General features: G+C 41.0%; 1 protein-coding gene across 1 annotated transcript; it reads left to right on the top strand.

The window, feature by feature from the left end:
- Positions 1-790: 790 nt before the first annotated feature.
- ADPRHL1 (ADP-ribosylhydrolase like 1) lies at positions 791-26,647 on the top strand. Its single transcript, XM_049856250.1, has 7 exons — positions 791-1,105; positions 7,759-7,923; positions 12,890-13,015; positions 18,900-19,040; positions 22,511-22,638; positions 23,994-24,126; positions 25,985-26,647. Exons 1-7 carry the CDS (start codon positions 892-894, stop codon positions 26,140-26,142), a joined length of 1,065 nt encoding a protein of 354 aa, XP_049712207.1. The 5' UTR covers positions 791-891; the 3' UTR covers positions 26,143-26,647.

Below are 26,647 nucleotides of genomic sequence, written 5' to 3'. Positions count from 1 at the left end.
AGGGACAAAGAAAATGTCACAGGAAAAAACGACAGCAATGAACTCCTACCACCTATCAGTCATCATACTAAACATAAATGGAAAACAAAGGAAATGAAAAGAATCCACAAATTTATTTCTTTGCACTTTTGAAAAGTTTTCTATCGTAAGCACGTTTTATCATCAGAAAGAAGTGTTGTTTTTTTTTCTGTAAGACTGTTGCATGTAATTGATGAATTTCAACATTATGCTAAGTGAAGCCAGATATAAAAGACTATAATATGATTCTATTTATTTGAAATTTTTAGAGAAGGCAAAACAATGGGCCTGGGGAGGATATAGGCAAAGGGAACTTTTGGGGTGATAGTTTCACGACAGTATAGATTTACAAAATTCATCAAGAATGTACACTTAAAACGGGTAGATTTTACGGTATATAAGCTATGTCTTAAAGCTTTTTAAAAATATGCGTATATTAATTCTTCAAGAATACTGCAAAGGTTTGTTACTTAGAAGTTAGTTCTTTTAAAAGAATGTTTGATGTTATGGACATTGATTGATTAAAGACAACAGTCTTCTTATTGAAAAGCTGGAGTCTGTCCAGAATGCTGAGGGAAATTGATACCTTACACGGTGGTGCTCCAGGGGCCCTGCTATTTAGAAGGAATGCTCTGAGCTGCTAGGATCCAGAGAGTTTTTCTCATTGGTCCTTATGTAAGAGGTGCCACCTGCAGAGACAGAAAAGGAGTGCCTGGCCTTTTAGAGGAAGGTCCTGACAGTGATACAAGGACCCATATAAGTGTCAGCAGGTTGACCGAAGGCAGTGAACAAACAGAAGCAAGAAAGGCTGAGGACGCTCAGCAGCTATAACAGCAAGAGGAACGCCTCAAAGGCCTGGCCTGCCCTCCCAAGATGGAGAAATTTAAGGCTGCTATGCTCTTGGGATGCGTCGGAGATGCTCTTGGTTACAGAAATGCCAGCAAGGAAAACAGTGCTTTAGGTGCAAAGATCCAGGAGGAACTGAAACAAATCGGAGGACTAGGCCAGCTCGTGCTTTCACCGGAAAAATGGCCCGTGAGTGACAACACCATCATGCACATAGCAACCGCTGAGGCACTCACCACAGGTAAGGCTCGGTCGGCCTCATCACTTCTCTTCAGTGAGTGTGGTTAGAAAAGAAACAGACAACGGTGTGGCTATTAAAGTTCTTGAAATAGGCACTCAGAGCTTTAAAAGCACTGCGGTCTTTTCACTGATGTTGTTACCCGATGCCGCTGTTAAAAGTGGCAATTTAGTATTCACCAGGGCCCCACAACAATTTATATATGTGGTAGATCATATTTCTCATGCAGTGCCTCTTGTTGACAGTGTTATTTTACTTCGCAGATAGTTAAGATTTCATTTTTAAACAGTGACTTCATTTTTATTTGTCACATGTTAACTAGGCCAACGTGCACAGAACGAGAGAGAACATCTGATCCTAACAGAGTTCAAACCAATTAAGCCTTCTTGATTTAGACTTGTTTTAGAAGGAATAGGGTGAGCACTCTGCTTTTCACTTGAGAGCTGCAGCCTCCTTGTTCTCAATCTATTTCACAAGAATATAAAATAATAAGCCAGTTTGAAATATGGACCCATGAAGATAATACTGTGTGGGAATTACCTCTAAATTCTAATAAATTAGGATTAAATTCCATCTACCAAAACATCGTCAAGGTTGGATAGTTGCTTATACATGAACATGTTCTAAGAAAACATTTTCAAATTGACTGGATTTGGGGGAGAAACAAAGTTTCCTGAAATATTCTTTAAGTAGCAGGCTGACTTTAGGATCAACAGGTTTGTACTTGAATCTTCCGAGAAACTGTAGGTTTATAATTGTGTAGCAGTTTTCCTACAAGTCATTCTCTCCTTTAAAACCTATCGGTCTTATTTGCATATCTTTGTAAAAGCAAAATCTGAGGGCAGCTATTAAGTCAATGAAATTTAACTTCTGCATTCATGTCACTATTCCATTTCTCTGCTGTGAGCATGCTAAATTTAGTTCTTGTGGTCACTGTATAGGAGTGCCATATACTTTGTGGCCGGTCCCTAAATCACTCAGGAGAGAGCTGAAGCACCACAGATAAGATGTCGCAGCTGGCTGAAAATAGTGGAGTGTCTTTCTGGGTCTGCACAATCACACACTCAAAATACTTCCTGTTTCTAGTATTTTCAGGCAGAGTCTTGAGCGCCTTTATGCTCGACAGTATTGAATAGTATTCTAGAAGTCCATAGCACTTACTGGGCCTCCCCAAAGCACCTGCTGCACTCCTGGGGTGTCACTGGGCATGGCTTTTGAAACAAAAACATAATTTGTTTTAACTGTGCAAATTCGGTACATACTCTTACAATCCTGCTTCCTTCATGTATGTTTTGATCCTGTGTGTACACATGTATACACATCCATATATGTTCCTACATGTTTGTCCTTGTCTTTAGTAAGATTTAGTGAAATGACAGAATCTGGCTGTTAGAATTATCTGGCTTTTTTTATGTGGGGGAAACCCTGGTGGCGTAGTGGTTAAGTGCTGCAGCTGCTAACCGAGAGGTCAGCAGTTCGAATCTGCCAGGCGCTCCTTGGAATCTCTTTGGGGCAGTTCTACCCTATCCTATAGGGTCGCTATGAGTCGGAGTTGACTTGATGGCACTGGGTTTGGTTTTTTTTTGTTGTTGTTGTTTTTACGTGGTTACTACTAGGAGAGTATGTGAAACAAGTGGGCATTATCATGACGGTAAGATTGTATCGAAGATGAGTAAAAAAAAGATAAATTTAAATCCTCTTTGCAGTCATAATACATATATATGTGTGTGTGTGTGTGTGTGAGTGTATATATATATATGGCTGTCACCTGCCATCACATCGGGCCCTGACTGGCGATCCCATGTACAACGGAAGGCAACTCTGCCATTATACATTGCGATTTTTGAAATATTTGCGTGTTTCAGTAGCCCGAGGTAGTGAGCTATACTGCTTAAGAATACAGGCTTTGGAACCAGATTGTTTGAGTTCCAATCCATGATAATGACTCTGGAAACCCTGGTGGCGTAGTGGTTAAGTCCTACAGCTGGTAAGCAAAGGGTGGGCAGTTCGAGTCCACCAGGCGCTCCTTGGAAACCATGGGGCAGTTCTACTCTGTTCTACAGGGTCGCTATGAGTTGGAATCGACTCAACAGCACTGGGCTTATTATGACTCTTACACATGTTCTCCAAAGACGCTGACTTTCACAAAGTGAAGCTACAGCGTGGAATATTTCAGTAAGTTTCACTAATAAATAATAAATCCCTTAACCCTACAAACCTTGTAGCTGTGTGAGCTGGAGGACTGTGTTTCTCCTACTGTACTGATTGTGATGGGAACGATGAGCTATAACATGCGTGACGTCCTCCTTTAGGTGTGTCTTTCAAAGGGGCACAGGAGCAAATATTGAATTAGGAAATAGTAGTGTCCAATATTCTATGAGATAGATAAGTAATTCAGTATATATATAGCTTATGAGCAAAGAACTCACATTGCCAGTAAGCACTCATTAAGCCATTCAACAAGCGTTTATTCAGTGCCTACTTGTAAGCCAGGTCTTGTGCAGTAACTCAGAGATACAAAAGAAGGTGAAGACTTATCCTCAAAGAATTTACACTATTGTCCAGGCTTTGGAGCCTGACATTTCTAATTTTGCTCCTGTTTTACCCCTTACTAAAAAAACTAATAAAATTAGTGAAGTTGCTTAACCTCTCTTTGGGGATGACAATAATACCATCTTCCATAGATCCCTGGGTGATGCAAACGGTTTGTGCTCAACATCTAACCTAAAGGTTGGTGGTTCAAACCCACTCAATGGCACCCCAGAAGAAAGGCCTGCTGATCGCTTCTGTAGAGCTTACACTATGAAGCAGTTCTACTTGGTAATCCATGGGTTTGCCACGAGTTGAAGTCGACTTGACAGTAATGGGTTTGGTTTGGTTTTGGTGAATACCTTCGTCATTGGGTTATGTGAGGGTTAAATAACATAACTAAAGTGTGAGTAAGGACTTAGGATATTATTATGGAGAGATGGCTCGTGTCAATATAGCTAATGTCGTGTCTTTATAAAATGTCTTAGGGTCAGCAGTTCCGAATGTCTCAGCCAAGCAAATGAGCCCGTGTAGCTGCTACAGCATTTGAGGAACAAAGGAGTTATTAGCCTGACTTGGGAAGACTGGCAGGAAGTGCCCACCTATCTATCCATAACCTGCAGGAAGGCCTAGATGTGCCCAGACTCAACTATTTGTTTCTCTATCAATAGCTCCATTATAGAGTTCAAGTGGGGCCCTGATGGCATAGTGGTTAAGTGTTTGGCTGCTAATGACAACCATTAGCAGTTCAAACCCACCAACCACTCCTTGGAGTTAAAGTGGAATTTCTGCTTGTATTGATAAACATTTTGAAACAGTTTTATATTTGTTTTACAAAGTAACTTGATTTTGGTATTTTGCCTTTTTAAAATTATTATTATGACATTAGTTGGGAGACTTAATGGCAATTGCAAAAACTGATTCTCTTTGATCTTTTAGGAGACTAGGTGGGTGAGATGGAGAAAAAATGAGCAGAGCACCTGTGTCATAAATTAGAGAAACTCAGATAACAAGTTCCTAGACTCTGAAAAAGAAAAAAAATGCTTTGAAAAATCTGTTTCTAGTCTAAATGCTAACTTGAAAAGATAAGGCTTTTTGTGGCCCTTTTGTTTTTATGAGGTTTTTCTTTTTTTCCTTAAAAAGCCTAGATTCAGTTAAATATAGACATTTTCATAGTATCTGGTTCAAGAATAAAATGAACTATTTTAGAGGACTCCGGGAAGGGCCAAGCTTATTAACCTAGGATTGAGTTCATAAAGGCTGTTTGTAAGCTGATAGTGCTGTGACTAAGATCTGCACACATTATCAGTTTACAAACAGCCTCACCAAATCCAAATGGTTCACGCGTCCCAACAAGGGGTTTTATGTGTATGCGAAGGTTAATTTTATTCTCGCAGTGTTAAAATGTAACATCCCTTCCCATGTGACTTGCAAACTGTATTCCTCCCAAACCCAGGTCTTGCCACACCCTCTCTGCTTCCGCAGCTCAGAATTGTGGCAATGCAAAGTACGTCCAATGTATAATATTCCCGTATGCAGACCTGCAGGGACTGAGTCTTCTGAGGACTTCCTCCATTTAAGGGGTCTCTCATTCTCTGTGAATGAGGTATGAGGATTTTTAAAACCCAGTTCTTACCGCTAAGTTCCTTCTTCCGAGGTTTATGATTCCAGGAGCTGTTAAAGCAAAGGCCACGGGAGTACCACCTACTCCGCCTGCTGTAGCAGTTGACAGAGCTGCAGCTTTCCTGCAGATGGGAGAACTTTTGTCCTGTGATGATTTCCAACCTGTCTTAATCCCTCTGTGTTAGAATACCTGACTCCCTGGTGTGGCCTACTGAAGACCCTACTCGCACCCATAAAAAGGTCCTTGGTTTTTCATGTAAATAGCATTCCACTGCCTACTTTGTACTCAGTGATGAGTGGGGATCTGTGTCTTCTCCCTCCTGTCCCCCTCTTACACATACACCTTCCCACACATGCACCCTCCCCGAAACAGGAATGAATGCACTACCAAAGAGGAGCTGCAATAGCCGCCTCCTGATCTCAACCCAAGTGTCTGCCTTAAATGTTTTTGAGTACAGAATACACATTTGTTGGGAACTGTAAATGCTGGCATTGGAAGGCATACCTTATACCTGCCTGACCTCACCTGGTACAGTAGCTCCCTCCCCTTGGTCACAGCTCTGCTCTCTGATATTACCAAGCACTTTAGACGGTAATGTTAGAGAATGTGTGGACACTAACCACTGCGGTATAGAATAACTTAACAGCAAAAAGCCTCAGGGTTTAGAACTGAAATCCATTTACCAGCTCTGATCTTGGGCAAGTCACATAACCTCTGAGCCTTATCATGTAAAATCCTCCCCCAAACGATATGAAGTTATTCTCTCTCTCTGTCTCTCTTTGAGTGGCACAAATTGTTTGCACTGGGCTGTAAACCAAAACGTTGGCAGTTCAATCCACCCAACGGTGCTGCATAAGAAAGGCCTGGCAATCTACTTCCGTAAAGATTACAGCCATTGCAAACCCTATGCCCAGTTCTACTCTGAAACACATGGGGTTGCCACGAGTCGCAATCGACTCAAGAGCAACAGGTTTATATGAGATAGTATATGATGTATAGTATAGTACCTGGCATACAGCAGGTGTTTAATATATGTTAGTTCCTTTGGTCCTCCATGCCCCATAATCTTCTACAGACTTAAGACCATACTTATTCCCAAAACACCTTCCATATTGCTGGGGATGTACTTTGTGGAAATGTGGCAATGGGGTGCACTGGGCTCCCGTTTGGCAACTTCCCCAGTAGGAGAAGAAGCGGGGGAGGAGAGAAGAGGTCAAAATGGACTTAAAAAAAAATTTTTTTTGTACTTTTCTTTAAATTTTACTTTAGATAAATGTTTACAGAACAAATTAGTTTCTCATCAAACAGTACACACATTGTTCTATGACATTGGTTAACAACCTTACAACATGTCAACACTCTCGCTTCTCCACCCTGGGTTCCCTATTACCACCTTTCCTGTTCCCTCCTGCCTTCCAGTCCTTACCCCAGGCCTGGTGCACCTTTCAGTCTTGTTTTGTTCCATGGGCCTATTCAATCTTTGGCTGAAGGGTGAACCACAGAAGTGACTTCGTTACTGAGCTGAAAGGGCGTCTCGGGCCCATATTCTCAGGGTTTCTCCAGTCTCTGTCAGGCCAGCAAGTCTGGTCTTTCTTTTTGAGTTAGAATTTTGTTCTACATTTTTCTCCAGCTCTGTCCAGGACCCTCTATTGTGATCCCTGTCAGAGCAGTCAGTGGTGGTCACCGGGCAACACCTAGTTGTGCTGGACTCCAGTCTGGTGGAGGCCGTGGTAGATGTGGTCCATTAGTCCTTTGGACTAATCTTTCCCTTGTGTCTTTAGTTTTCTTCATTCTTCCTTGCTCCTGAAGGGGTGAGACCAGTGGAGTATCCTAGGTGGCCGCTCACAGGCTTTTAAGGCCCCAGACGCTACTCACCAAAGTAGAATGTAGAACATATTTGTTATAAACTATGTTATGCCAGTTGAGCTAGGTATTCCCCAGGATCATGTTTCCCACAGCCCTCAGCCCAGAAATTTGGCCCCTCAGGGAGTTTGGATGTGTCTATGGAGATACCATGACCTTGCCTCGTAGAATCACACTTTCTTTTATCTTAGAAATGTCTGTTCTAGAAGCCCAAGGAATGGGCAGATCTCAGCTCTATATTTTCTCACGTGTTGTGGAGAATGAACCATTAGTACAAAAAGAGGATCATGGAATTTTTCTGGATTCTCAATTGTAACAAGAATAACAAACATAATAACAAAATGTAATATATGAAATCTAAAGTGAATTATTTGTCTACATTTTAAATTTCTCCAGGTAGGCAGGGTTGTGTACGATGAATCACCAAAATTTTTGCCCCCTTGGAGGAAAAAAATTGTTTGACTTTTAACTTGGAAGCCTAATAATTGCTGTTATTTCTGTTGTCGCTGTTGCAATGCCGCATTTATTCAGCAGCAGTTAAGACTCAGTGCCTTGAATCCTTGATCCAAGGAGGGAATTGAGATGACTTTGTCTCCTGCTGCTTGCACTGACTTCTGTCCATTCCCTTTCCTCCGTTCAGACTACTGGTGCCTGGATGACCTGTACCGGGAGATGGTGAAGCGCTATGTGGAAATAGTTGAGAAGCTTCCAGGGCATCGGCCAGACCCAGCTACTATTGAAGGCTGCTCGCAGTTGAAGCCAGATAACTATCTCCTCGCCTGGCACACACCTTTCAATGAAAAGGGTCAGAGGAAATCATTTATTCTCACTTTAAACTTGTGTTGCTCTGTTCCCCTCTGTAACACTAACCAATTACCAACCAATCTCTTCTGTCATTCCAACTAACCCCACCTTACATTCCAGATTTGCTTGAGGCGACAAGGGATTTGCCAAAAATTCTTTTGCAGGGCAGTATGTCCTTTTCTAAGTCAGCCCTGCCCTTTTTGGCATCTATTTAAAGAAAGCCTGCCCACTTGGCACTGAGCTTCCCCAACAGGATTTTTGTCATCAATTCCCTGGTTTATTTTAAGGAGTGTTTTCCGCCACTTTCCCTGTAAGTTTGTATTTTTTTCCACAACGTCAAGAAAAACACGCACCCCCTGCATACCTGTCTCTGTGACGCTTCGATGTGGCTACGGTGGTGCTGTTATTTAGGTACAGGTAGTTCCCGGATCATGACCGAGTTCCCTTCCTAAGTCTGCCTTTAAGTCAAATTTGTATGTAAATCAGAACAGCTAGGTTCGTATGTAACGTCAGTTCATCAAATGTTTGTCTTAGTATATAGCACATAGTGTACCCTTCTATACATAAAAAGCACTAACAAAATACTTCCAGATACACTAAAACATATTTAACATAATAATAGTGTAATAATAATAAAAATGTTTTGATGTGCATCACAAAATGGCACCTCTTTTTTACTAAGAACCATTGTACGAACCTCAAATTTTTAATATAATAGGCTTTATGGGGATTGGTTCATAACTACGGGTTGTTTGTAAGTCAGAGGTTCCTAACCCGGGACTGCCTGTAGCCATGGTCTCTGTCTCTTAGAAACTCCTTCTCTTCCTAAGGTCCTGGACTTGTGCCCTCTGTGTTTTATATTAGGAGGCTAAATGGCTTCAGAGCTGCTGTGTTGTTTAGCACAAAATTATCAGGTCTGCTTCTTCCGTAGTCCCTCCCTAAATGGCTCTTTCAGGCTGAAGAACTTGGTTGGACTCCTGTTTCCTAGGCAGAAAAAGAAAACTCACATAGGCTAAAAGGAGGGTCCCTGAGCTGAAATGCATTCTCTGAAAACTTAGCAGAGACACAGGTCTCTATGAGAACCCAAAGAGTGAGAGGGCAAAGAAATGGTAGAGGAGCCAGAACAGTCGCCAAGTGTAAACTAAGAGGAACAAATGAGCTGGGCTCACAAGAGGAAGTTTGTGCATGTGTAGGTTGATTACCAACCTGGAAAAGCCTCACCTCTGAGCTCTGTCCTCAGTGGTGTGGTAGAAATGCACCGAACTTCATTCTGAATGGGTGTAAAAATGGTACCACCTCTTTGAAGGGAAATTTGGCGTTATCTAGCAAAATGTTTAAGTGTGCATGGCCTTTGATCTGGTAATTCTACTTCCAGAAACTCTAAAGACCCATAATGCCTATGTATTAAAGCAAGTGCACAAAGATAAATTAAAAAGGATATTCTTTGTGGCATTGTTTTTATGTAAAGAATATTCTGAGACTGGAAACAGCCTAAATGTCCATCAGTAGGAGAATGGTGACATTAATTACGGTGCATCTATACAACGGAATACTATGCAGCCATTAAAAAGAGTAAAGCAGATCTATGTGTACTGCCATATGAAAGGATCTCTAAGATAGATTAGGTAAAAAAAGCAAGATGCAAATTAGTGTGTCTAGTACATACTCTGTATACAACAAGGGTATAAATAGATAGTTATCCCCACTCACATTTGTACTGCCTAGAAATTTTCTCTAAGCACAATCAAGAATCTTCACAGTGGGGAGGGAGAATTACTGGGTTTTGTTTGTTTATTTTGTGTGTGTGTGTTTAGAATTATTTTTCACTTCACGCTCTTCTCTTTTAGTTTTTCTTTACCACGTACATGTATAACTTCATAATAAAAATTTAATTAAAAAAATGTCTTAAAGAATACAACTTAAAATCAGATAACCTGGTTTCTAACTTAAGTTCTGATACAGCTTTGTGATACTGGGCAGGTCATTTGCCATTTTAAGACTATGTTTTCTCTTCTTTAAAAATGGAATACTAATGCCACCATTGTCTACCCTGTAGAGAAGGATCAGAAGAAGGAAAGTATACCAAAGTCCTTTCAAAGCTACATACTGCTATGCAAATGCAGTTGTTATTGCTGCTTTTTGTTTCCCTCTTAATTATCAAGGACCTTCTCTTTATCTTCTTTAACAAGCCTAAATGTTTATGTGCCTAATAATAGACCTTCAAAATATATGAAGCAAAAACTGATAAAACTGCGAGGAGAAATAGACGAATCCATAATGGTAGAAGAGGTATTAATCTAAGATCTCAAATCAATGACCTCAGCTTTGAATTTAAGAAACTGGGAAAAGAAGAGCAAATTAAACTCAAAGAAAGCAGAAGGAAGGAAATAATAAGGATCAGAGTGGAAATCAATGACAAAACAGAAAGACAGTAGGGAAAGTCAAGGAAACCAAAAGCTCGGTCTTTAAAAAGTTTTTTTTTTTAATTTGATTATTTTTTAGCTAGATTAATTAGGAAAAAAAAAAAAGACAGATTACCAGTATCAAAAATGAGAGAGGTGACATTACTATGGATATCAAAAGAAAAAAAAAAAAAGGACATTAAAAACTCTAAGCCAATTAATTTTACTATTTTTGACAAAATGACCAAATTCCTTGAAAGATGCAAACTACCAACATTTACGCAATGAGAAATAGATCATCTAAATAGCATTATATCCATTAAAGAAGTTAAATTTGTAGGTAAAACCTTCCTACAAAGAAAAATCCATGTCTAGATGGCTTCATGGGGGAATTCTACCCAACATTTAAGGAAGAAATAATTCCAGCTGTGCACAACTCACAAGAAACTGAAGAGTGGGAATACTTCCCAAATTCATTCTTCTTCTCTTCAGAAGATGCCCCCTTTTTTTTTTGTAAATATACCTATCACTTTTGCAAGTTCAACTCTTTACAGGTGTACAACTTATTGATAGCAATGGCAATAATTGGCTATGTTCAGACAACTCTTAAAAGAGTGAAAAGGCAAGCCACAAATTGGATAAAATATTTGCAAAGCTTATATCTGATAAAGGACTTGAATCCAGAATGTATAAAAGCTCTTAAATAATAATAAGATGTAATAAGAATAATTAGATACGTTAATAGTAAAAATGTAAGGAACCCAAAACAAAAACGAGTGAAAGATTTAAACAGACAGTTCACCAAAGGAGATTTACAGATGACAAATAAGCACTCTTAAACTTGCTCAAAGTCATTAGTCATTAGAAAAATGCAAATTAAAACCAAAATATCACTATATCCCTAATAAACACTCCAAAAAACCCATTCCTTCGAGTCGATTTTGACTCATAGCGACTCTATAGGATAGGGAAGAACTGCCCCATAGAGTTTCCAAGGAGCATCTGGTAGATTTGAACTGCTGACCTTTTGGTTAGCAGTCATAGCTCTTAACCACTGCACCACCAGGGCTTCCATGTACCTAATAGAATCACTAAAATTAAACAAAGATTGATCATAGCAAACGTTGTAAGGATGTGGTGGAGCTGCTAGTGGGGGTGTGAAATGGTGCAATCACTTTGGAAATCAGTGTGACAGTTTTTTTTTTTTTTAAATCAAACTTTTACCTACCGTATGATCCAGACATTCCACTCCTAAGTATTTACCCAAGAGAAAAGAAAGCTTACATCTGTATGATTGTAAAGACATAGTTATAAATGTTCATAGCATCTTTATTTGTAATAGCCCCAAACTTGAAACAATTCAAATGTCCATCAACAGGTAAATGGGTAAACAAATTGTCGTATACCCGTATAACTATTTGGCAATAAAAAGGAATGAACTATTGATACAACAACATGGATGAATCTCAAAATAGTTATGCCAAGTGAAAGAAGCCAGGAAAAAAGCAATACATTCTGTATGATTCCACTTACAGAAAACTCTAGAAAATGCAAACTAACCTCTGCTGCCAGATCAATGGTTCGTGGGAAGCGGCAAGAAGATGAGATTACAAAGGCGCATGGGGGGGTGATAGATACATTTACTACCTTTATTTAGGTGATGGTTTCAAAGGTATATATATATATATACACACACACACACACACACATATGTATAAAACAAAACAAAACAAAAAAAGCCAAACCCATTTGCATCGAGTCCATGGCAACTCATAGTGACCCTACAGAACAAAGTAGAACTGCCCCACAGAGTTTCCAAGGAGGGGCTGGTGGATTTGAACTGCCAACCTTTGGTTAGCAACCATAGCACTTAACCATTACGCCACCAGGGTTTCCATATATGTATGTGTATATATATATATATGTATGTATGTATGTCAAAACATATCACTTGTACACTTTAAGTACGTACAGTCTACTATTCGTCAATTACAACTCCTTGAAGTTGTTTCAAAAGAAAAGATGTATATATGCTTGAAAGTATACCGTGTATACAATCCTGTCCTCTACATTTTTCCCAACTAGCATTATCTGATGAGCATTTTCCCATGCCACTAAAAATTCTTTTTTTAATGGCTAGATAATATTTCAACATAAGGATAGGTCATAATTTATTTAATCTCTTTTCTGTTGTTAGGCATTTGAGTCCTTTGCCTAGTTTTGACACATTTAAATGACACTACGATGAACATGGAGGAGCCCTGGTGGTGCAGTGGTTAAGGGCTTGGCTGCCAACCAGAAGGTCAGCGCCAGTTGGAGCCTACCAGCGGCTCCACGGAACAAAGATGTGGCAGTAGGCTTCCTATAGATTGGAAACCCTGTGGGGCACTTCGACTCTCTCCTACATGGTCGCTACGAATTGAAATCGACTTGACAGCACACAACAACAGCATGATGAACTGTTATTACATCCATTTTTTCAAATTATTTATGAAAGCTAGATTCCCAGAGGTGGAATTATTAGGGGCAAAGGTCTAAATTCAGGTATTTTCATTTTTTATGCAGGTTCAGGATTTGGGGCTGCCACCAAAGCAATGTGCATCGGGATGCGATACTGGAAGGCTGATCGGCTGGAAACCCTTGTTGAAGTTAGCACCGAGTGTGGAAGGATGACGCACAACCACCCTACAGGTAACCCTGGAGTGGGCTCAGTTGTCAGGGCCATACAGCCTAAACGGTGTGTGTCTGTAAACACAAGAGAACCCCCAACCCTGTGTTTGCCAGGTGCCTATTTTGTAATTCTCCACCCCAGCTGTACTTGCTCACTCTTGTTACCCAATGTTCTGGACTAGAAATCTTATGGGATCACATCAGTTTTGTTTTTGTTTGTTTGTTTGTTTGCTTATTTACTGTGGGACTTGGAGTTTTGTTTGTTTTGTTTTTTAATCTTCAGCTTGCTGAAGTTCTGTTTTCAGCCTAAAGCAGGATTGGTGATGAGCGTGGTGATGTCGGGGAAGTTGTGCAAGTGAAAGGATTCTTACTGGTTTCAAGATCTTTTGTATTAGAAAAACAGAGGAAAGCACCAGTTACCTGAATGAAGCTAGGGTTGAGGTAATGGGAATGAGAGGTTATATTGTATTTTCAATAAGGAAGCTGAATCCAGCAGCTCCTCACTGTTTTCCTGCTAGGTGCTGAATCCTAGGCTAGGGAGCTTTTGCGTCCCCTGTGGCATGATGATCAGGCACAGCCATGGATTGACTTATGTCCCCCCAAAAATGTATCAGTTTGACTGCGCCACGATTCCCGGTATTGTGTGATTTTTCTCTAGGTTGTAAATCCTACCTCTATGATGTTAATGAGGGAGGATGGGTGGCAGTTGTATTAGTGAGGCAGGAGGATTGTGTCTTGAGACAATCTCTTGAGATGTCAAAGAAATAAGTGAGCAGAGAGACAGGGAACCTCATACCACCAAGAAAGCAGTGCCAGGAGCAGAGCGTGTCCTTTGGACCTGGAGCCCCTGCGCAGAGAAGCTCCTAGTCCGGGGGAAGATTGGTGAGAAGGCTGACAGAGAGAGAAAGGCTTCCCCTGGAGCTGACACCCTGAGTTTGGACTTTTAGCCTACTTCACTGTGAAGAAATAAATCTCTCTTTGTTAAAGCCATCCACTTACGGTATTTCTGTTATAGTGCTAGATGACTAAAACAGGGACATACCCTTTGAGCCGTACCTGCTGGGTTCATATCCCAGCTCCACCACTTTTTCTACGTGAGCTGAATTATTTATTTAAACTACCTATGGCTCGGTTTCCCCATCTGTAATACAGGGGTGAATATGATGATAATAATCATACCTACCTATTGGATTTAATCCATGTGAGGAGAAAATGAGTTACATGATAAATAAAACCTGTGAAAACAGTGCGTACCATGTTCGGCAGAATGTAGGTCAGCTATTTTCTGTTATTTCTCCCTTTCACCAAGTGTCTGTCAGACAGAGGAAAACAGGATCCTCCACGGGAGAGGGCAAACGAGCGAGTGCCCCAAGACCTGCTTGGGGACATGACTTAGAAAGACTTAGTAGGTGCCTCATTCAGCTTATAATTTAAAAAAAGAAAAACGACTTGAAACTCTTACACCTCTAATCAGCCCTTAAATCACAGCAACACAGATGGGTGTGCTCCACCCAATTCCACACATAGTCCCCAGGCTGCCAGCTGCTCTCTGGTGACCTGTTTCCCTTTCAAGGTTACCCTTAATGCTCATTTCAACTGAGTGTCACTCACTGAGAGGAGGAGAGGGGTCACTCTGTACCCTCCTAGAAAGCACCACCTAAGCAGACGGGAACAGTAGTCATTGAAATGGCATTTGCTAAAACTAAAAAACCAGGGCAGTGTTTATGGAGAGGCCTTTCTGCTGAGGGTGTGTGACAAAATATACCAAATGAGTTCACCTTTGTTCATGACAGCCTGAGTACCATCTCAGCAAAGAAATGTGTTAAATACTTAAAAGTTAAGAGGCCCCAAGCCAAGCCCAAAGTTAAGAGGAGAGATATGTAATTCAGCCAGTTGTCAAAACCTTAGATAGTTAGAAAGGGGCAAATGCCGGGCATTTACTAACTGGTTCAACGTAAATTAAAAACAAAAAATTTTCAAACATGAAAATATCGAACATTTGGAAAACAATGTAGCGAGTGCAAGAATTTGGATTGGGGATTTAACTTCTAAAAAGTTTGCTAACATATTGCCCACTCTTACTAAAGAAATGTTATTTCACATGTTAAAGAGTTAAATAATTTATGTATTTCTAGGATAATGATGGAAAATGTTTTAAGGGTTCAATTGTAGTCATTAATATTTGGAAGTACTTTTTAACTCCATGCCCCTTTTCAATTTTCAAAGAACCTTTAGCAGCAAGTGTTGCTATTTTTATTACAGCATGCATTTGTCCAGGACTCCAGAGCTAAAATATTCCTCACGAGGAAGCAGAGCAATGGCATGAGAGTCAGGACAGTAATTAGAGCCTGGAAATCTGAAAATTAGACTATTTTTGGTCCATTAACTCTAATCTCTTGGCTCTAGAAATGATCCATAACTGATTCCTCTAACAGTGTCCCCCCCACCCCACCCACCCCCCTCAAAAGGAAAGCTTGTCAATTGTGCAATAGACTTTACTGGATGGGATGGGAATCTGTAGAGCTACCATGTTTTGAGTGCCAGTTTACCAAGTATCAGACCCTTGGTTAGGCACTTTCTATGCTTAAATAATTTAGTCCTCACAATAACCATTACAAAGTGGGTATTATTATCCCCATTTTACAGATGAGGAAATCAAAGTTCAAAATGCACTAAATAACTTGCCCAGGGTTTTACATCTCATAAACAATGAAACCAGAATTTGAATAGATTCAAAGCTCATTTTCTTTTATTTACAATTGTAAATGTAAATTGTAAATTGTATAGTCTCTCAAATATTGTTACTTTGCTTCATTCACATAGACCAAATCAACGTGGTCACCTAAAATTAAGTTACATAATCTCTCACTGCCTCAAGCTTCTCATCCAAGTTCATGGAGATAATTATAATGTCTACCTCACAAGGTTGTGGTAAGAATTAAAGAAGTTACACAAGTTAGAATAGCGCCTGGCACATGGTAACAGCTCAATACTTGTTGATTGTTATGGTTGTTGTTAGGTGCCATTGAGTTGATTCTGACTCACAGTGACCCTTAGGTACCACCACAGAACCAAACACTGCCCTTCCTGTGCCGTCCTCACAATCATTGTTATGCTTGAGCCCATTGTTGCAGCCACTGTGTCAATCCATCTCATTAAGCGCCTTCCTCTTTTTCACTGACCCTCTACTTTACCAGTGTAGACGTCCTTCTCGAGGGACCGGCCCCTCCTGATAACATGTCTAAGGTACGTGAGACGAAGTCTTGCCATCCTCAGTTCTAAGGAGCACCCTGGCTATACTTCTTCCAAGACATACTTGTTTGTTCTTTGGCAGTCCACAGTATATTCAATGTTCTTTGCCAACACCATAATTCAAAGGTGTCAGTTCTTCTTCAGCCTTCCTTATTCATTGCCCAGCTTTCCCATACATGTGAGGTGACTGAAAATACCATGGGTCAGGGGCACCTTAGTCCTCAAGGTGACATCTTTGCTTTTTAACACTTTAAAGAGGTCTTTGCAGCAGATTTGCCCAATACAATACGGCATTTAATTTCTTGAATGCTGCTTCCGTGGGCATTGATTGTGGATTCAAGTAAAATGAAATCCTTGACAACTTCAATCTTTTCTCTGCTTATCGTGATGTTGCTGATTGGTGCAGTGGTGAGGATTTTTGTTTTCTTTATTTTGAGGTGTAATCCATACTGAAGGCTATAGCCTTTGATCTCCATCAATAGGTGATTCAAGTCCTCTTCACTTTCAGCCAGCAAGATTGTGTCACAGTGGTTAAAGTGCTCGGCTGCTAACCTAGAGGTAAGCGGTTCGAACCCACCAGCCACCCAGTGGAAGAAAGATGGGGTAGTCTGCTTGCAAAAAGATTTACAGCCTTGGAAACCTCATGGGGCAGTTCTTTATTGTTGTTACTACTAGTAGTAATAACAAAATGGTCTTATTTCCTTGAAAACAGGCAGATTCTATATAGGAAATGGTACCATCAAGATTTCCATGACTGTCCGGCTAGCGCTGGGGGATTTTTTTGTTTTGTTATTACTGGGATAGTTATGAATAATTTCCATTAGTCTTACTTAAAGCTTATGTCTACTGTATTCCACAGTAGCTTCTAGTAAGGCCAAAGCAGCTGGAATGTGCCTGGCAAAGGCCATTAACCTGGACCTGTTTCATGGGTACTGACTAACCCTAAGGACGCACCCCGCCTGCTCCCCGCAGTGTGTCACCAAACAACTTTTTTTTAATTGTACTTTAGATAAAGGTTTACAGAGCAAAGTAGTTTCTCACTGAACAATTAATGCACATATTGTTTTGTGACAACATAAAGAAAACAACTTCAAGTACCTGATCAACAGATGACACTAGGGAAAATAATGTCCTGCTGTATGATGGGCAACACTTAAAAATTTTTTTTTTTAATTGAACTTTAGATGAAGGTTTACAAAACAAACTAGTTCCTCATCAGCACACACATTGTTGTATGACATCGGTTAACAACCCCATGACATGTCAACACTCTCCCTTCTCAACCCTGGGTTCCCTATTACCAGCTTTCCTGTTCTTTCCTGCCTTCTAGTCCCTGCCCCAGGTATGGTGTCCCCCTATAGTCTTGTTTTGTTTCATGGGTCTGTTCAGTCTTTGACTGAAGGGTAAACCTCAGGAGTGGCCTCATTACTGAGGTGAAAGGGTGTCCAGGGGCCATACTCTCAGGGCTTCTCCAGTCTCTGTTAGACCAGCATGTCTGGTATTTCTTTCTGAGTTAGAATTTTGTTCTACATTTTTCTCCAGCTCTGTCCAAGACCCTCCATTGTGATCCCCGTCAGAGCAGTCAGTGGTGGTAGCCAGGCACCCTCTAGTTGCGCTGGACTCAGTCTGGTGGAGGCCGTGGTAGTTGTGGTCCATTAGTCCTTTGGTTCGATCTTTCCCTTAACATTTACAACTTTTAAATGAAATTTGAGGAAGAGAAGTATACTGGACTTCCCACTTGTTTCCTTCCTTTCCTCAGGGTTGGTTTGCTGAAGGCAGTCTTCAGCTCTACCTGCCTACCTGGAATGTTGATGATGCTAGTCCTCCAAGCCTTAAATCATGCATTAACAATGTCTTGTGTTTTTAAAAATCATGTTTTTTTTTTCAGTAAACATAGTTTTAAAATTTGACATACCAAATTAAAAAAAAAAAAAGCGAAACCCAATAATTTGAATCTAAGTACTTATAAAGAAACTTATCTATTACTAGTAGCAAGTCCAAAAATAAAATGAGAACAGGCCCCAACACCAAATTTAGTAGCAGGAGTTGAGTTCACCAGAGAGAACTATATGAGGAATGATGTTGTTGTTGTTTTTGTGTGTTGTCTAGTCAATTACTACTAACAGTAACTCTATAGGACAAAGTAGAACTGCCCCATAGGGTTTCCTAGACTGTAATCTTTATGGGAGCAGATCGCCAGATCTTTTCTCCTGCAGAGCTACTGGGTGAGTTTGAACCACCAATCTTTCAGTTAGCATCACAGAGCTTAACCATTGTGCCACCAGGGCTCCTTTGAAGAATGATACCAAAAACCAAACCAAACCTGTTGCGGTTGAGTCGATTCCTTCTTAAATTCTAACTTCTCTAAGGTGAGTAATCAAGCGTGTAAGACTCAAATGAATATAATATTCTACCTCCTTAGACTCATGATCATCACCATTTTCATGAAGTTTATTGAAACTTCTCTTTGGTATTGTACTTCACAAAATGCCCAGAGGTTACCTACCAGGCATCACCCTGGCAACAATGCAATCCTTCCCAGAAATGTGTGTTTTACTCAGAGCTCAGAAAGCTCTCTGTAGTAATAAATGATTTATGAGGAAGGTGACAGCATTGTCTCTTTTCTTCCCACCACTGTCCTGTGCTCCTTTAGGGTTCCTCGGGTCACTGTGCACAGCCCTGTTCGTATCTTATGCCATACAAGGAAAGCCACTTGTGCAGTGGGGGAGAGAGATGATGAAGGTGGTTCCACTGGCTGAAGAATATTGTAAAAAGACCATTCGGCATATGGCAGGTGAGCCTGGCTTCCTTTGCCATCACATCCTCAAAGCGCTGGCATCTAGAGAGAGGCTAATCTTAATTCACATTCAAAGCAGATTTAGAAAAACTAAACTCCTACGGCCAAGCTCCCAAATATTTCAAGGTGTGTTTGCCCCACTGTGAAACCAAGAGAATACCCATTGCGTCAGTATGAGCAGTATTGACTTCATAAAGAACATCTAAGATGATTACTTGACCAGAAGGCAGGCATCTCACTGAGGATGGCACTGGTGTGTGCAAGGAAATCCAGAGCAAGCCAGAGTCTTCATTGCCAGAACCGCTGAGAACTGGCTGGCTTTGGGACTTTGGTTTCTTCAGAGAGTCTTCTACCCGTCACCTCTATTTCTGACAGTAGCTAAAAAGAGGAGTTGGAGTGGATGCTTAAGTTTAATTTCCCAAATTAGGTTCACAAAGTGAAGTAACCTGCTTCTTAAGGGAGAAATGAGGGAGAAATCAAGCTCATGTTCCACATTGTCCCTGGAACGTAGGATATTTTCCCTGACCTAGGATATTTTCAAGCCTCAATGCCATGAAGCCAAGACAGAGGTCTGTGCCTACCAATCATATTTGCTCCCAGGAATTTCCATCTGTTCCCAGGAACATCCAAAACCTGTGTAATCAAATGTTTCCCATCCTTTCTGGCTCCCAGCCCTTTTTGGACAGAAGTAGGTATGAATCAGTCTATCAGTCAAAGGTCCTGAGGGGAATAACATTTCTAATAGTTTAGGCAGGAAGCTCATTTGGGACTGCTTGCATTTTTTTTTTTTTTTCTTTAGTCTTTTCTAAATAAACTCCCTGAGGTAGACTAGGCACGGGAACAGCGGGTGCAGGATTAGGGAATCCATGACTTTCTCCTTAGATGGCTATCTCTTCTGGAGAATTCTTTCACTCTTTAGGAGGTGCCATGAATTCTAACAGGGACACGTGCCACCTAAGTAATTCAGGCAGCTTCCTGCTGTCTTTGATATTTTTAAATTGGTGAGGAAAATTTCTAACGTAAGTTATCTAATTTATCCTGTAGGAGGGGGGAGTAAAGGATTTAAATATAGGAGCAAAACAACCTGAGGCTAAAGTCTTCTTGAAACTGAAAAACCAACGTATGACTTTATCATTACCTTCCAAGTTGTTGGGAATTATATTCCAAAAATGTATTTTGGGAGGTTTCTAGAAAAACTTTACAAGGAAACATATGTAACTATTTTTGCCTGGATGTAGCACCAGAAAACACTTACTCACAAAGGGCACTGTTCAGATGAAAAATGAAAAGCAGCAAAGCTAGTATTTTCTGCAGTAATTATTCCGTATCTCCACATGGCTTAACCATCCCTCAATACACTTAATGATGGAACACGGTTGGCAGAAGCACACTTTACTTTTGTTTAAGTCATTGTTACCTCTTATTTTCCCCATCTCAGATGGTTCAGGCGCAGTCACACCAGCATGGGATGGGGCAGTGGGGGAATAGCTAAGTAGATGACTTCTTGGGATTCTTTCCAGCAGCCCAGAGATGCATTGGTCTGCTGTCAGTAATCTGCCTAAGCCAAGGTTGATTGACACTTAAACCATCTGAAAGAGACAAGTAAATAATATTAGAGTCTGAAGTTATACCATTACTGAATTCTTATTATATTGATGAACATCTCCCCAGAATTCTTCGTACTTTCTAAAACAGTTTTCTCCAAAGTTTTTTTCTGAAGAATAGTAGTCAAAGAAGATGTTCCATGAAAAAAAAAAAAAAAAAAAAGGAGGGGATCACTGTTAGATAATTTTGAGACTTCATCCTTTTTCTTGGTGAATCAAAATGCATATAAGCCATTTCAAAGCTTGAGAAATATTTCTGTAAATAAATTTGTTTCATTTAAAATTTGTTTAACCTGGAGTTTTTCAAACTTCCATGACACAGAGCCCTTTTGAACAGAACACCTAAAATTAGCCGGAAAAAATAATGTTCAATAGAACACTGTCAGGAAATACTCTTCTGGAACCTTCTGATTAGACTATGTGATAAAGGCTCTAGGCAGGAAGTGTAATTAGCAAATTAGTTAAATGTTATAATGTTTCAACATGTATTTCCAAAGTTGACCAATCATGTAATCGGGTAAGGGGCTATGTTTTGATTTTAAACCCACACCCAAATATAAGCAGACTGTTAGAAAGTACTTGTCTTGACAAGGTTAATAGATTATCTATATTTTTTAGTCCTTGCCTGGTTGCTTCTGAGGCTTTCACTTTTAATCTTATTTCACTGAATGAAACCTTAAGTGGGCTTTGCTTTTAACTTTTTTTAAAAAAAACCAAGTCAGTCAAGCATTTCAGAGGGGCTGTGATTCCCTCAGTAACCTAGAACCTTACCCTGGAGAGCCTGTACCACGGCATTTCCTGGTGCTGCTCGGCTTAGAAAAACCAGCACCAGAAACACAGCTTCCAATTTTACTCCTTTTACTTTTTCTCCCTTTCAGGCCACTGATTCTCCTTCTCGTTCGCCCCCTCCTCAGCCCCAGCTCCTCTCATATTGTAGCTCTGTTCTCTAGCACTCTCTGCACTTGCAAATAATACACTGGAAAGCAGTAAGTTAGGAAAACAGGGTCGGCGATTCCTAATCTTTTGTCGTTTCCCCGTGCGGTCTTACGTAACCACCTAACCTCCCTATTCGACTCATACTACTCTGTGACAAAATGGAGCCAATGGTCCCAGCTTGCCTCAGGCTTTTAAAGTACAGAATAATCAAATGTGCTAAAAGTGGAATGTTGCTATTCTTAATACTAAGTATGAGAAATGACAGAAAGCAGCATATGTTGAAAAAGACCTGATTTGCCTCTCTGGTTTCCTCAGATTTGGCGTGTGATTTCATATTGACAATACATGCATATAGTTAATACTTCAGATGTCCAAGTTAATGTCTTCGTCACCAAATGACCTTCGATAACTCACTGCAACATTTATTTCTGGGGTTGGGTTTCAAGCCGGTAATTAGGAATAATGAAAAACTTCCTCTCTCCCTACTTTGCAGGCGCTGCAAATTGTTGAAATTAATGAGAATATATAGGATCCGAATTTTCAAGAGAATTCACTAAAAACTATTGCAATTGCTATCTTTGTTTCAGAATATAGTTAGCCAATTCTTGAGTTGCTTCCCTACCCCCATCTCTGTCTGTCTTGTTAGTGTCCCAAAAGAGCTACAAATGTAAGCCATTTTCAACCCTCAGGGGCAATCGCTGAATGGTTCACTCTTAGGGCAAAGCGTTCATGTCACCCACCTTCTCCATACCATGTGGAGGGTGGGTTGCCCTCCGCCTTCCCCTCCCTTCTCCTTCCTTACTGACAACTTCTCTATACCCATTCCATCATCCCAGGACCCCAGACTCCAGCCTTCCTTCACTCCCCAGCTGGATGACAATCATGGGTTGCCACCTACATGAGACTTACCCTGTTCTTTACGTTTAGAGTACCAGGAGCATTGGTTTTACTTTGAAGCTAAGTGGCAGTTTTATTTGGAGGAGAGAAAAATCGCTGAAGAGAAAGAAAATAAAGCCACCTTTCCTGATCATTACGATGCAGAGGAGAGAGACAAGGTAAACCTTGCTGCGAAAGGAGCATTTAGGTTGTTTCTGCCTCTTGACTATGGTGAATAGCATTGTAAGGAACATTGGTATAGAAGTTTCTGTTGGCATTCCTGTTTTCAAATCTTTTGAGTATACACCCAGGATTGGGATTGTTGAACTTTTTGAGGAGCCACCAAAATGCGTTCCACCGTGGCACTCCCATTTTGCATTCTCACCAGCAACGGATAAGGGTTCCACCACACCTTCCCTTTTAAGATGAGTCCTACAACCCCCTCATTTACCTCTCATGTGCCTCACCTAGATGCAATGAAGGCTCAGAAACGTAGTTCTTTAGATGGAGGCACTACAAACCAAAAAAAAAAAATAACCCAAACCCAGTGCCGTCGAGTCGATTCCGACTCATAGCGACCCTGTAGGACAGAGTAGAACTGCCCCACAGTTTCCAAGGAGCGCCTGGCGGATTTGAACTGCCAACCCTTTGGTTAGTAGCCGTAGCACTTAACCACTACGCCACCAGGGTTTCCGGAGGCACTACAGCACTGAACAAATTTTGAATTTGGTACTAAGGGATAGGAGAGAGCGGAGGTGGGGTGTGCATCTACCAATTTCCACCCCTCTGGTCTCCCTGCCTTAGCTCTTACCTCTCTTCAGTCTATTCTCTACACAGCAACCACAGAGATTCTTTTAAAATCGAAATCACACTATATCATCATCTTGCTCAGCCCCCTTTCTTAGGTTCCCATAACCCTTCCAAAGTCTTTTTGATGGTCTCTGAGGCCCTCCATGATTGGGGCCCTGACTGGTGTTCTAACTACATACCACCCTCCTGCCCCCTTCCTATGCTCCAGCCATGATTATTCTTGGGTCTTCTTTGGACATGCCATGTGTCTCTTGCCTTAGCATTTACTGTTCCCTTTGTCTAGAACACCCTCCTTTTAGATATTGACAACTCATTGCTTCACTTTTTTCAGATCTCTGCTCAAACGTCACCTCTTCAGAGAGGCCTTCCCCGACCATTCTATCTATAGTAGCCCCCTGTCAGTATACTCTGTTGCTTTTCCCTGGTTTATTTTTCTTCATAGAATGCATTGCTACTCAATATTATGTATTTGCTTATTTACTTAATGTCTCTTTCAGCTGTTAGAACATAAGAGCCACAAGAACTGAGTCTTCTGCTTTGTTCATTGTCTCACCCCACCACTGGCATAATACCTGCAACACAGTTGATATTCAATAAATGTATAGTGAATGAATGAATGAATTTATAGTCCACTGGGAATGAATTTGTGAATGCTTTTGCTTTAATGCCACCTAACATGGTTTTATTTTTGGGACATGCCTCTGATCTGTGATTCTTTCGTCAGACTTACAGGAAATGGAGCTCAGAAGGTCGAGGGGGAAGGAGAGGCCATGACGCTCCCATGATTGCATATGATGCTCTTTTAGGAGCTGGGGATAATTGGACAGAGCTCTGTAACCGAGCCATGTTTCACGGAGGTGAGTTTTTCCCTCTTCAATGGTCTTATAATGGTTATCCCCTTCCCTTCTCATTCAGAAGTACCCTCTCAGGATGTCCTAGGGCTATAGGCATTGAGGAGAGACAGCCTCTGATATGTTATATCCTTCTCTCCATTTCTCGAAACCAGCTCTAAAAGAGGTCACTGACTCCTTGGCCCTCCTGCTGGCCTAAGTGTGTGCAGGAGTGGATATTATATAGACGTCAGGCCAGGTCACAGACCTCCTTGCGTAAGAAGGGGCCAAGAGTCCACGTTTGAGTCTTCCAGACTGGCACACTGAGCTCAGTGAGAGGGTATCATTTGGTGTAGTTGGGCTAGAGGATGCTCCTCTCCTTTATAGCTACTGATTCAAGATTCAGGCAGATTTTACTAGTAGTATTGACCAAACCAGAATTCTATTTCTCTAAGATTACCCATTATCTCATCACTTTACTCTTAGAAACTCTGTGCAAAGCCAGAAAAATGTTGCACTTTGGAGTCAGGAAGACTTCACGTCAGCTATATGATCTTCTGAGCCTCAGTCTCTTCATTTGTAAAAGGAGAGAATAATACCCACTTTGCAGGGCTGTTGTGACAGTTCAAGGTCAAGTGCCTATGAGTTTAACACAGTGCTTTTTAAAAAAGTAGGTGCTCAATAAACAACAATGTTATTATTCCAAAAGACCGGATGAATTTGCTTCACTTCATTATGTATATTTTCTCATAGCAGCGCCTACCTCATAGCATTGTTGCGAGCATTAGATAAGATGATAGCACAGTGTTTAAATCTCTGCTTGGCACAGAGTTCTGATAAATACCAGAGTTTCCATTATTAAACCTGTTGCCATCTAGTTAATTCCAACTCATAGAGCCATATATTATTTCTCATGCCATACCTCTCAGCACCAGAAAGACCCTCAAGAACTCATTTGAAAAGCAGCCTACAAAGTGGTTGGAGCTACTGGCATTTCCCTGTAGAACCCAATTATGACCTTTCTTCCGAAAGAGAGTAGGAGCTCAGCCAGATACCCCAGCTGGATAAGAAGCCCAGACGGGGACAAACGGAGCTAAGAGGAATGGCAATGGGGGTATGATCTTGAGAAAGAAGAGGAGTGGGGACTAGGGAAGAGATGGAGATTAGTGAAGGATCCTGGGGACTGGAGGTATTTTTGTACAGACTGGAAGGAAATGTAATCTAGACAGCTTCAACTCCTTGATAGCTATGGCGCCCTTAGCTGGAGAGCAGAAGGAGTAATCTAACGGGAGTATGTGAAGTAGGTGCCAACAATTTGAGGGGAAAGATGTGATGAGAGAAAGGAGATAAGGGAGGGGACAGCTGCGCTGGTATGTGCCAAAATGTGCCAGAGAAGCTAGGTGTGGAATTCAGCAGAGCCCAGGAAAGCCTGGATGGAAAATTTATTTCTGGACGAAATCTCACATTGTCTGCCATAACAATTGCAAGCATAGAAGAGGTAGTTGAAGTCACAAGTGCCTGAAATCTCTAAGAGAAGGGGCCCCTGGGCAAAAAAACAGGAATCATTTTGGTGACAATAAAAAAAAAATAAACCCATTGCCTTCAAGTCAGTTCCAACTTGTGTGTTACAGAGTAGAACTGCTCCATAGGTTTTTCTTGGCTGTAATCTTTACAGAATCAGATCACCAGGCTTTTCTTCTGCAGCAACACTGGGTTGGTCCAAACTACCAACCTTTAAGTTAGTGTCTAGTGCAAACCATTTGCACTACCCAGGGACCTGGTGACACTGAAAAGGCCCTGGTTAATTTTCAAGTTCACCATCGTACAACCCCTCCCGCACTGCACTTCGGAACTCCACTAAGGACCCTTGTGTTTCATGTTTCAGGTGAGAGTGGAGCCACTGGAACAATTGCGGGCTGTCTGTTCGGATTGCTTTATGGCCTGAACGATATTCCCAAAGGCTTGTACCAGGACCTCGAACACAAGGAGAAACTAGAGAACTTGGGGGAAGCTCTTTACCGCCTGTCCACAGAAGAAAAGTAAAGCTGTTTCTGCTATTTTCCCTTCCTGCCACATTCTGGGGCCCCACTAGTGTTCACATACAAACTAATAGATTCTACTTAGGTAATTTTGTACGTATGCGATTTTCAGCTGCTAATTAAAACTTAACTTTTTCCCTCCTAATTTCAGAATCCTAATTGCTATATAAAATACATCAATCACCCTGTAGAATGGTTTCCCTGATCCTAATCCAAACCCAGGGTGTTAGTAGCATTAAGTGGAATCTGCTGTACTCAAACCTCCAAAAACAGTGGTTACAAATAGTCTCTTGGACAATTGGTATATTTTATTCCAGCACAAAACTAATGCTATCTGCTCACTTTTGTCAACAAAACTAACTGCAGTGACGCTCCTCAGACACGCCTCCTCTATTTGTAAAAGCCTTATGTCACTCTGTTTTTCTACCTTAGCCATGTATCTTGACAACTGGCAAACCTATTGCTGCCTCATTCATTCATTAATGATCTGTCAGTCTCTTATTGGCAGT

The sequence above is a fragment of the Elephas maximus genome, chromosome 17 (assembly GCF_024166365.1).
Source record: "Elephas maximus indicus isolate mEleMax1 chromosome 17, mEleMax1 primary haplotype, whole genome shotgun sequence".
Lineage (NCBI taxonomy): Eukaryota > Metazoa > Chordata > Mammalia > Proboscidea > Elephantidae > Elephas > Elephas maximus.
Note: the sequence above shows the minus strand (reverse complement) of the source record. Positions and strands in the feature narration are given on the sequence as shown.